This window comes from Mirounga angustirostris, unplaced genomic scaffold (genome assembly GCF_029215605.1).
Source record: "Mirounga angustirostris isolate CCGP_5_RB_7025 unplaced genomic scaffold, mMirAng1.0.hap1 SCAF_7, whole genome shotgun sequence".
Lineage (NCBI taxonomy): Eukaryota > Metazoa > Chordata > Mammalia > Carnivora > Phocidae > Mirounga > Mirounga angustirostris.
In genome coordinates this window covers 23,497,457-23,510,495 of record NW_026991715.1, presented here as the reverse complement: position 1 = coordinate 23,510,495, position 13,039 = coordinate 23,497,457, and the positions used below count along the sequence as shown (strand labels likewise).

The following is a 13,039-nucleotide window of genomic DNA, read 5'->3' as shown; positions in this document are numbered from 1 at the left end:
AAAAAAAAAAAAATAGCGTGTCTCCATCTCTGGCCCTCTCCTGTCGGGGTTCCCCCTCACTCTTGAGCAGCCTTGGTTGACCCTAGCTCCCTCCCCTGATTGCTCTGGATAGAAGCTCGGGAAGTTTCTATTGAAGATGTAGCTGCCAGGTACTGCTGCTGCCAGGACTACAGCCATCCACAGGGTAACCTCAGAAAAACAAAAATAAACAAAGAAAAAAACTAGGAACTTATTTCTTGCTGATTGTTTGCTGAGTTTCAACTCACCACTAGAAACTACTGCAGGTAGTTGTTTTTGTATTTTTTTCCCAGAGTTTGTAGTTGTTATTTGTTGGAGGATGAGTTTGTCAGGTACCCACTTCTCCATACCAGTAGTGTGAGTTCTGTTATCCTACTGCTTTCCCTATGAGAGCCGAGTAAATACACCAGCGTCATGTAAACAGACAAAACTGTAGGCTCAGTACATGCCTGCCTATTTCCTTGATCAGATATCAACGAGTGTGCCCAGAACCCGCTGCTATGTGCTTTCCGCTGCATGAACACCTTCGGGTCCTATGAATGCACATGCCCGATTGGCTACGCCCTCAGGGAAGACCAGAAGATGTGCAAAGGTATGGCCACAGACAGGAGACACTTTATTTGCCACACTGGAAATGTATTTTAATGATCTTACAGTTCTCCACTATCTTCTTCTAGCGTTCACAGACGTACCTGACAGTATTTTGCTGGTAGATTCCCACACCTAGATAACAAGACACTTGATGATCTACCTGAGCAAATCAAAGATAAGACAGGTTGAAGAGCCCACCATTGTCACACTCTTGGGCTCTTATTAAAGCAAAGACTGTCCTTCCCTGAACTTTTTTTTTTTACTATAGTATTTTTTTATTTAAGTACAATTAGCCAACATATGGTGGTACATCATTAGTTCCAGATGTAGAGTTTAGTAATTGATCAGTTGCGTATAACACCCAGTGCTCATTGCATCACGTGCCCTCCTTAGTGCCCAACCCCCAGTTACCCCATCACCCCCACCCACCTCCCTTCCAGCAACCGTCAGTTTGTTTCTTAACAGTTCAGAGTCTCTCATCATTTGTCTCCCTCTCTGATGATTTCCCATTCAGTTCTTTCTGGAACTTCTTGGCATTAGGACCAGTGCCGAAGCTTTTATAAATCTAGAATGTAGCCAAGAGTTGGAAGAGACTGGCTCCTTTCTCTGTCACATGGTAGCGTTTTAAGAGCCAGAAAACCAAAACTAAGACTTCAGAATCCGAAACAGTAGCCTGCTCCTGAGAATTTTATTTTCCTGTTAAAACTGTTTTCTAGATCTGGATGAATGTGCTGAAGGGCTCCATGACTGTGAATCTAGAGGCATGATGTGCAAGAACCTGATCGGCACCTTCATGTGCCTCTGCCCGCCCGGCATGACCCGACGGCCAGACGGAGAGGGCTGCGTGGGTAAGGCTTCGCGGGGCGGGGTCTGCTTAGTTTAGATGCCTACCTCAAGCAGATTTATAGCACTAGTCCCAAACCATCCTCACTCCCAGCCAGCTTTTTTTCTAGCTCTTTCAAGGCTGTGTGGTCACTGGATTTCTTCCATCTCAGGGGCCGTGCTGGTAGAATGCGGTTTAGATCATGCAATGCCAATGAGGCCTGTCCTTGCTTTTCATCCTTCTGTGTCCTGTAAATCGAAAACACTTAATTGAGAAGTAGAGGACAGCTCCTTGAAACAATTCTGCTTGTTTAGCAAAGTGAAAGTATGAGAGGGTGTTCTCGTTTTGGTATCACTCCATCAACGAGGAGAGGAAGAGGCAGCTCATCTCCAGACCCCTGCACAGGCTGGATAGCTCTGCGACTGGGCCATATTGTTTGTAACCTACTTGGACCTTAGTTAATTCATGTGTAAATGGAGGAGGTGCAGCTGGGTCTCTACGGTGGCTTCAGGAGTGGAAAATGTTCACGTTTTATGGTGCACGTCATAGTCCCCCAGCACATACAGTGGCCGCGCCGCCTGGCCCGTTTTTCTCAGCACTTCTTCCCCAAAGTGTTGTCACCTGGGATGGTGCAATCAGAGTCTTCCTCCTCCTGGAGAAGAGATGGTTGCATTGCCCCTCCTTGAATTCAGAATCTTAGTTACGGGGACGCCTGGGTGGCTCAGTCATTAAGCATCTGCCTTCGGCTCAGGTCATGATCTCAGGGTCCTGGGATCGAGTCCCGCCCGCATCGGGCTCCCTGCTCAGCCGGAAGCCTGCTTCTCCCTCTCCCACTCCCCCTGCTTGTGTTCCTTCTCTCGCTTTGTCTCTCTCTGTCAAAAAAAAAAAAAAAAAAAAAAAGATCTAAAAAAAAAAAAAAGGACATTAGGGACCTCATTGGGAGATGGGAAATTCTAAAAGTGGACTGTGGTGATGACCACACAACTCTGTAACTTACTAAAAATCACTGACTTGTGCACTTAAGACATGCAGACTTTATAGCAAGTAAATTACACCTCAAGAAAGCTGTTTGAAAAAGTGAATCTGGGCGCCTGGGTGGCTCAGTTGGTTAAGCGACTGCCTTCGGCTCAGGTCATGATCCTGGAGTCCCGGGATCAAGTCCCGCATTGGGCTCCCTGCTCGGCAGGGAGTCTGCTTCTCCCTCTACCCTCTTCCCTCTCATGCTCTCTGTCTCTCATTCTCTCTCTCTCAAATAAATAAATAAAATCTTTTAAAGAGAGATACAAGGATATTCGCTACAATTTTGTTCATAGTAACAACCAAAAAAAAAAAAAAAACCCCAAATGCCCAAGACAGTGAAATAAATGTGGCGTATCGTCACTGTGAGATTCCGTAGAGCAGGTTAAGGGTTCTACTGAAGCAGGACTCTTAATGTCTAGTTACAGAACAATATATAATGTCATATTTTAAAGAAAATTATAAGTAATACTGTATGTTTTCTGTAGGTATGTATGTATGTATGTAAGCAAGTAAATACACAGAAAAATTTTTTAAAAGATCAAACCCCACTTCACAGAAGGAATTACCCTCAGGGAAGATACTAAGATTAGAGGGTACTAGTCTGAAACGTAATTCAACCTTACCTGTCAATTTTAATTTTTTACAGAAGAGTGGAATTCGTGAATTACATGCATAATATAAAGTTAATTTTTAAATGTCTGCAAACAACCGATGAGACTGTAGTTCGATTTCATAGTTTCTCTTAATCTATTAGGTATTTCATTCAATATACACTACTTACCAAACTTAAAAGTAGATGACGTCTACAGTTATGCGTGGTTCCTTCAAAAGCACTGTTCTCCCAGGATCTGAAAACCTAGAAGATATACCCAGACTCCTGAGTCACGTTGACAGACTCACATGTGTTTCTCAGAGTCTCGCACAGCGCATATGCTAACATGCTTGAAATGGTACAAGTAGATTGTATGGAAGACACTGTTAACCATCCTGCCTTCTTATGGTGCATGGATCCATTTTCATTTCCTCCTCTCCTTTATATTCTTTGAGTGTGTATGTGTGTTTGAATTTCATCGGACTAAAATACTTAGAAATGTGTTTTATTTTTTACGCCTGGAAAAATTTTTATTTTTGTAACTAGCTGAATTTTACATTGTATGCTCACTACATTTACCTGTGCGTTTCCTGGGAGCAAGGGGGTGGGCACTGTGATCATTTCAGGAACCCAGTTTTCTGGTCCCGGATGTGCCATAAATGAGCTGGGTGACTCAAAAGAGGCTAAATTCTCTTTATCTCTGTCTCCCTCTATAGAGTGAGAAACTACATGATTTGGGTGGGAGGAGGAGGAGTGTTTTAGCTCTAATATTCTGTGATCCCATGTACTTGCTTTTTCAAAGAAAAGACCTAGGGCAGCATTATACATTTGGAATTTCTTCATTGTTAAAAGATGCTACAGAAGATCCAGGTTCTAAAACATTTCTGATCCTCAGACTTTTCATGATACCATGCTGGTAGCTGAACCTTCTGCAGAACTTTCTTTGATCATCAGAAGACTTTGTAGCAAAGTTCCGTTTAATACAAGACATGTTTTTATAGTTAGAAATTCCATTATAAACAGCCAAAATATTATTATAAATAAAAAGTGTTTACAAATGTCAGAATGAGAATGAAAGATAAAGTCACAAAAAGAAACAGTAAAAATGCTGAGTACAGCGAAACTGGAATCCAACAAAATTATCCCCCAAATGTCAAATGCAATAGAAACTAAAAATATTACAAGCTAAAGAATTAGACTTATGTAGGAAATCTAAAACCTCTCTAAAGAAAACTATAAATGCAGTCACAGGTGAAATATTTTTTAATTGAAGTATACTTGATACACAGTGTTACATTAGTTTCAAGTATACAACTGCAGTGATTCTACAAGTTTAAATATTATGCTGTGCTCACCCCCAGTGTAGCTACCGTCTGTCACTATGCATTACTCTAACAATATCATCGACCCTATTCCTTGTGCCGTGTCTTTTATTTCCGTGGCTTTTTCATTCCATAGCTGGAAACCTATACTTCCCACTCCTCTTCGCCCATTTTGCCCAACCCCTCCACCCCCCCTCCTCTGGGAACCATCAGTTTGTTCTCTGTATTATAGGTCTGGTTGTGCTTTTGGTGTGTGTTTATTCATTTGTGTTTTTAGATCCCACATAGAAATGAAGTCATATGGTATTTGTCTCTCTCAGTCTGACTTACTTCACTTAGCATAATTACTTCTAGATCCTTACATATTTTCTCAGATGGCATGCCCTCATACTTTTTATGTCTGCATAACATTCCATTGTGTGTATGTCCCACATTTTCCTTCATTATCCATTCGTCTATCAATAGACACTCAGGTTGCTTCCATATCTTGGCTATCATAAATACTGCTTCAGCAAACAAGGAGTGCATATATCTTCTCAAATTAGTGTTTGCATTTTCTTTGGGCAAATGCCCAGTAATGGAATTACTGGCTCATAAAATAGTTCTATTTTTAATTTTTTGAGGAACCTCCATACTGTTTTCCACAGTAGCTGTGCCAGTTTGCATTCCCACCAACCATGTTTGATGATTCCTTTTTCTCCCCACATCCTTGCCAACAGTTGTTATTTCTTGATTTTTTTGACTTTAGTCATTCTGACTGGAGTAAAATGATACCTCATTGTGGTTGGAATTTGCATTTCCCTGATGATTAGTGATGTTGAGCATCTTTTGATGTGTCTGTTGCCCATCTGTATGTCATCTTTGGAAAAGTGCTAACTCAGTTCCTCTGCCCATTTTTTAGTCAGATTGTGGGGGTTTTTTTGGTGTTGAGTTGTGTAAGTTATTTATATATTTTGAGTAGTGACCCCTTATCAGATATAGCAGATGAAATTTGACTATGCAATATACTATGCCCAGTAATTATTTTTTAAGTAAACAAATGAATAGAAAAACGTAATAAATAGAAAAAAGTTCACCAAGATCATTAAATTTTAATGAAAATCTTGACAATACTATTGGCTATTCATTTTGAAATGAATAAAATTTATTTCAAAATGAATTTTGAAATATTAATGAGATGAAGGAAGGCTTTGCTTTTAAGATGATGGAATAAAAATGTGTTCCCTCACTCCTATCCCCTGAAGATTTAGAAATACAATGGAGGAGGGAAGAGTGTTATTTACTTAAATGAGGAATGGTCCCCAAATACAGACTCTGAAGAATATCTTTCAAATATTATAAAATTTCAATCAAAAACACATAAGAGGTGCAGTGACATATTCTTCTTTAGACTTTAATAAAATACAGATATCTTTCAAAGTAACTGCCCCAATTTAAGAGTTCATCCAGCAGTCTTTGAGTAGAAGATTGGGAACAGAGGTGAATGAGAGAAGCATAAAATGTTTCTGTAGAAGTCCAGTTCCACATTCAGTGTGAAAAGGGAAAACACAGTTGACATATTAAGACCCAAAGAACTTTACTCAGAACTTTACTCAGTGACCTCCTAAATTACAAAAAACTTGGTATGCATACCCCATGGGCAGAGAGTATAACCAATTTGGTGAGAGGATGCTCATACAACAAACATGAATTGAAGCTATAGGTTACACCCAGCTCAGCAGTGGGTGATCTTCTGTTACATTACTTTTCAGCAAGTAGTTGAAATGATGAAAATCAGTCAAAGATGGATAATTACACAAGAGTGCAACTAAGTTATATATATTGGGGTTGGGTGGGGGGGAGAAAAAAGGAATATAAACAAGAATTAGACTAAAACACCTCAGGAATGGAAGAAGACAAGTTTAGGAAAATTGTTTCATAATCTGTAAGAGACACCATTAAATAAAAACTACAATAAAAGAGCTTGAAAATGAAGATAAAGCGATCTCAAGAGAGAATGATCTAGCAGAGCTCAGAAAAGAAAAGCATCACAGAAATTAGGCACAGTAGAATTAATAAAAAGAAGCAAAGGATGAAAACACAGGTGAAAATGTGGGTATGGAAGTGATTAATAAGAAAATGATATAGGTGGAAGACAAAAAATCCAACATTGCATAAATAAAGTCCCCCCAAAAAGAGAAAAGTAAAAAAAAAAATTGAAATATATTTGAGTATATGAGTATCTTATAGAAGATATTTATATCTGTATATAAGAACACACCGCCCCCATGAAAAACTATTACAGAACAGTCACTTACTAAGTTACACTTTACTGAACACCCGCTGTGTGTGTGGCTCTTGGAAGACCCTAATAAACTAGAAGGAAAGGTGGTCCTTCCCACCCCCCCCCCCGCCCCCACTTTGCTCTCAAGTTGTGTATGTTCTGCTCAGGGAACAACAGGCATCAAACAAGTAATGGACATGATAATTTCATATAGCAGTAAATCTTTTTGAGTAAGATTTAATGATTAAATGGGAGCTAAGTTAGAAGACATTTCCAAGGAAGGCTTCACTGACAAGGAGACATTTGAGCTGATGCATAGAAATGAAAAGGAGGGGCGCCTGGGTGGCTCAGTCGTTAAGTGTCTGCTTTCAGCTCAGGTCATGATCCCAGGGTCCTGGGATCGAGCCCCGCATTGGGCTCCCTGCTCAGCGGGAAGCCTGCTTCTCCCTCTCCCACTCCCCCTGCTTGTGTTCCCTCTCTCACTCTCTCTCTTCAAATAAATAAATAAAATCTTAAAAAAAAAAAAAAAAGAAAGAAAGAAAGAAATGGAAAGGAAAGGAAAGAGCAATAAGAGCAAAGATGCCTGAGGCTGGAATGAGGGCCTGCTTAGCTGGACCTTGTGCCAGGAGAGTGGCATGAGGTGAGGTCCAGATGCAGGCCACGGTCAAGAGAGAGTTTTGTGGTGCATGCACTGTGGCAGAGTGGTTCCAAGTGGGGCCCTGGAGATGGATGATGAATCTGAGAAACCTCGACTCGTATCTCCTAGCTCTGATTTGGGGCAAGCTGGCTTCACTATGTGCCTCAATTTCGTCCTCTAAACACAAATAGGAATAATGAGAGCACTTCATAGGATTATCGGGGAAATTAAATTAGTTAAATCGTATAAAACCCTTAAAACAATGCTTGACATACAGTAGAATTTCACTTGTTAGTTGTTGTTACTGTCTGATTTACATTTTCAAAGATGTCTGGTTGCCTAGTGGATAATGCGTCGTGAGGGGTTAGGAGTAGAAACAGGGTCCATTTAGGCAGCAATTTTAATCATCCAAATGAGAGCTGAAGAAAGCTCAAATAAAAGCCATAGCAGGGTAAAAATGTCGTTAAAGGGACTCAGATTCAGAGTGTACTTTGGAGATAACCAACAGAATTTGCAGATGGATTGATAGGCTACAGTGGAGGAAGGAAGAGAGGTAGAGAAGATGAGTCCCTGGAGTTTACTTGAATAAATGACGGGATGATGCAACTATGAACTGATAAGGAAAAGACGGGAAGAAACTGCCAAAGTAACTGCCAGAAATATAGGAGCCTTCCAAGTGGTAACATTAGATACACAGATCTGGTCGTGAGCCGCGGCTGTAAAGTGCTGGCAAACAGGTTGTCGTTGAAAAGTCATGGGATTGGATGAGGACACCACGAGAGCAGAGAGAGTGGAGGGGCAGTGACTGAGCTCGGAGCTCCAAAATCTAGTGTGACTGAAGATATTTAGAAAACTAAAAATGAGTGGCCAGCAGGAGAGGAAGTTCTCCAGCTCGGTGTCAGACCGTGACAGTTAAAAGGATGGATTATTCAAGCAGGGAGTGGCCACTCGTGTCCGATGTTGCTGAGATAAAGAGCAAGACACAGAAAGAGAAGGAGCAATAAGATTTGGTGGCCTCTTCATCACCAGTCATCAGGTAGATGAAAACCAAAACCGCAAAGTGATATCACCTCACACCTGTTAGGATGGCTAACCATAAAAAAGACAAGAGATAACAAGTGTTGACGAGGATGTGGAGAAAAGGAACCCCGTGCACTGTGACTGTATGTACTGTTGGTGGGAACGTAAACTGCTAAGGCCACAAGGTATGGATTTTGGAATTTCCTCAAGAAATTAAATACAGAACTACCATATAATCCAGCAGTCCCACTTCGGGGTATATATCCAAAGGAGACAAAAGCATCTCAAAAAAATACCTGAACTCCGGTGTTCTTTGTAGCATTATTGGCAATAGCCAAGGTGTGGAAACATCCTAGTTGTGTATCAGGGCATGAGTGGACAAGAAAATGTGCACACACACACACACACAGGATTCAGGGAGTCCTGTCATTTGTGAGAACACATGGATGAACCCAAAGGGCAATATGCAAAGTGAAATAAGCCAGACCAAGGAAGACACGGTATCACTTATATGTGGAATCTAAAAAAATAAAAATAAATAAATTGAGCTCACAGAAATAGTGGAGAAGAATGTTCGTCAGGGGCTTGAGGGTGGGGAAAATAGGGAGAGGTTGGTAAAAGCATACAAACTTACAGGTATAAGATGAATAAGGTCTAAGGATCTAATGAGTGATGTGGCGGCGATTACAGCTGATAACACTGTACTGTGCAATTGAAATTTGCTAAGAGAACAGAATTTAAATATTCTCACACAGAAAAAGGGCAAATATGTGAGGTAATGGGTGACTGATTCACTCGACAGAGGAATCCTTTCACTTTATAAATTTTACTTTACTCAATAAATCTGGAAATAAAATAGAACAAAATAGGAATCAGAGCGCTGAGGAGGGAAAAAAAAAAAGAAAGAAAGAAATTTGTCCTGAAGGGGAACACAAATGAGGTACTAGTTAGAGGTATACAAGACGTTATTAAAAGAGATGGGTTTTTTTAAGATGGAAGTTATGAGAAAATGTGTGTCGAGAGAATAACTCACTGAAAAAGGATAACTGTGAACTCTTGGAAGGCAATCCAGAGTACAGGTGTAAAGAGTGGCCTTTGAGAAAAACCAGAGAATCTTTAACTGTGGGAAAAGACAAGAGGTGGAAAGTGAGGGCCACACAGGTGGTGGGTAGTGGAGAGATGGAGTTCTCGTCTCCGTGTGCAGCAGTCACTGTAGAAAGTGGGAGCATGGTGGACATACGAAGAAATACAGTAAGATTGTCAAAGGAGCATTAGTTCCCATTTGAGATTTGAATCATGAGTTAAAGTGAGACCTGTCCTGTTTGTGGGTTTGTCTCTGGCCTGTCATGCTGTGTAGACAGAGCTAAGTGCACGAAGAGAGAGCGGTGGACAATGCCATGGTCACTAATTGGCAGTCCTGATGTGATCGAGAAATTTTTCCAAGGATAAAACCTGGAATGCCAGAAATCAAAATTTCATAGGTAGTGCAACATTACACCAAGATATTCCCTAGTGAAGTTACAAATTTCAACAAGAGAAAAAAGAAGAAAAAGTTACCAGAAAAGACTTCTGATGGCTTGCGGCACCTGGGCAGAAAAGGAAAATTACCTACAAGGCAGGAGAAAATCAAGCTGCTTTCTTCAAGGTCTCACACTAATTCTCACGCCAATGGTAGCAGAGCAAAAGTAATCTAAAATTTTGGGACCTGTCTAGCCATCTTTCAAGTATAAAAGCTCTATTATATGTCATCAGACATGGAGGAACTCATTCAGTATGTCCAACAAGAGCCCTTCTTAAAAAAAGTAATTCAGACAACAAAAATACAAATCAGAATAAAGGTGAACGACATCAGGGATAGCATTAGATCAACAAGGCAGACCTTGAACCCTCAGATTCTAGAAATAACAGACACTATACAGTTTTTTAAATCCATAACTTAGCTCACTATTTTTGTATATACTTTAAAATTTCCATAATAAGTTTTTTTTTTCCTAAAAGGGGAGGAAAATTTCACCCAAGACACATGATGGTGAATTTTAGGACACCAAGAGCAAAGTGAAACCCCTTAAAGCTTCCAGAGAGAAAAACCAGATTTCCTGCAAATGAACAGTTAACATTGGGTAAAAGAAAAACAATGGAGCAATATTTTCCAAAGATGCTAAGGGAAAATAATTTTGAACTAAAATTCTACACTCAATCCAGTAAGAAAATAAAAAAGACATTGTCAGAAATGTATTCTAGAATGTTTACCACCCACATACCCTCTAAAATGATTACCAAACTAGATACTCCCATGTTTTGTTTTATTAATCTAAAAGGACGGGGTACTATCCATGAAGCAGTGGTAAGCCAAGGAACCAGGAAACCTCATGATTTGGCTTACAGAGATACTGATGGCACATAAAGAAAAGATCTAGCAAACCAAAATCTCTAGATCACATCGGCGTGGCAGGTGGCACCAGGAGAGGGCAGAAGAACTCGTGCCAGAGACTTTTGAAACTGGTCCTTGTTGACACCGATGGAAAGTATTCATTGCTGAGTATGTGCTGAAGTCGTTTCATGGTTACCACTGAAAGGACAGAAAGAAGATTATAACTTCCAGACATGAGATGGGGACAAGAGGAGGGCATAGAAATCTAGACTACTGTAAGGAATATTGAGAGAGGAGGGCAAGAACATGGTAGATACAAAACAAAATAAAATGACAGGTAAGACTCCAAACACATCAGCAGTCACGATAGCTGGGAATAAACTACCAGTTAAAAGGCGGGCCTACGTTTTAAAACTCCTTTTAAATCCAGTTTGGTGCTTTTTGTAAAAGAAAGGTGCCAAGTCAAGATGTGAGATAGATCTACAATAAAGGGATGGAACAAAAAAACATTGAGGGCAAATGCTGATAAAAAGAAAGCAAAAGCAAAATAAATACCAACAAATTAAAGATTTTTAAAAAAGTATAAAGATGAAAGCAGCTCAATCAAAAATATCTCATTATTATGAGCTCCTTTATGCTCATAATAACAGAGCTTCAAAAAAAAATGCCCCAAGCAAAATTTACAGAGTACAAATATAGTAAGGACAAAGGAGATTTTAATAAAGCAGTTTTGCTCTAATTTATCATAAACCAAAAGAGCAGTACTACCTAAATTCCTTCTACCATTAGTGGCCCTCATACACCGTACTACTGTGATTTTACTCAAAGCTAGGTCTGGAAGCTTGCCCTTCATCCCTGCCTGTGTGGCTTTAACCCTACTCTCTTCTCCTCCCTAACACCTCCCCCTGCTCTGCTCCCAGCCTCTCTCTCCTGTCATGTAACCAGCACCCTCTTCCCCACAGTTCTTTCCCACCTTGTCTGGTGTCGCAGGGCGAGTTTATGTCTTGTGGAGGCCAGTTGTCATCAACCACCACCCCTTCCCCACGAGGGGTGGGGAGGGAAAAAGAAAGAAAAAACTTAGTTAAGAAAGAACCCACCTGGAAGGATGAAGTTAAAAATAAATCCATATTCACATATGACTGGTTTTTACCCCATCATAGTATCTTGGCGAGGAAGTTTTAAATAAGATATAACCCACTCGAGGACAATTTGAAAATAGTAATTTTACAGTCTGCTCATTATTCACCCTGTTTGTTTTCCCGAAGATGAAAATGAATGCAGGACCAAGCCAGGAATTTGTGAAAATGGGCGTTGTGTGAACACTATCGGGAGCTATAGATGTGAGTGTAATGAAGGATTTCAGTCAAGTTCCTCAGGTACCGAATGCCTTGGTAAGTGACACCTGAGCGTATTTTACCTGGTAAATAAAACATCTGTTTTATGATGTCATCACAGAAGAGCTCTACATACATATTCTTGTCTGCTAAAAAATCCTCCAATCTGAGTAATCCATGTACTTCTTCCTAAAGGTACACATCTATTAAAATGATGTATTTCTGTGCATGTGAGTTGTATGCACATCTCTGTGTAATGTAAATAGCCCTCTTAAATAGTCTTTCCAAAATTAAGATTAATTAAGCTCTACGGAAAATGTGACTTTAGTAAAACTTACATCAGGAGATGATTTAATTCCAAAAGAAAATATTTGCTTGTGAGGTAAGCTTTGCCGTATTAGAAATATTAAATGCCATATTTCAAAAATGCAATGAAGTCTAATTTTTATTTTATGGTACAGAAAAATGTTTTACAAAATATTTTCCTATGGAAAATATGAATCTCAGACATTATGTTGTATTTTAATGCTAAAATACATACATTATAAACCATTTCAGTTAATTATGAGCAGGTGTAAAAGTATGGAGTAGTAAAATTTAAGGCAAACAGAGAAATAAGAGCACTCATCACTTGATCTGATATAAAAACAGCATGTTTCAGCTGTATCAGATTTTTCTCCAAATGATGTCATTGCATTATATCCTAGGAAATTGTTAGTCAAGAAAATAAATTTTATTTGCTGATGTCTTCAATCCAGACCCTTACTAACCACCATCTTTCTGGCAATAGAAAAGATAGCATACAAATTATAATGTACTTCTCTGTTCGTATTATTAAGGTTTCACTAGGATGGTTCATAAAACCATATTAAAGATTTATTTGCCTATTTACATCAGAGGAATTCCTTTATTTATACTAAAAAAAAAAAAAAATCTGTTCAGTCCAAATGTTTGAACACTCTTTTAGATGCAGAAAAGCTGAGATTGGATTGAATATGTACCAAGATGGTAACATCATCCAGGATTTACTTTTCAAAAACAAGTCCTG

The 13,039-nt window shown here is 39.5% G+C and overlaps 1 protein-coding gene across 1 annotated transcript in view; it reads left to right on the top strand.

The window, feature by feature from the left end:
- Window positions 1–13,039, top strand: part of FBN2 (fibrillin 2) — a 257,403-nt gene that overhangs the window by 224,764 nt on the left and 19,600 nt on the right. Inside the window, exons 54-56 of the mRNA XM_064595850.1 lie at window positions 488–610; window positions 1,326–1,457; window positions 11,923–12,048. Coding sequence (XP_064451920.1) covers window positions 488–610; window positions 1,326–1,457; window positions 11,923–12,048 — 381 coding nt within the window. The remainder of the gene's footprint in view (window positions 1–487; window positions 611–1,325; window positions 1,458–11,922; window positions 12,049–13,039) is intronic.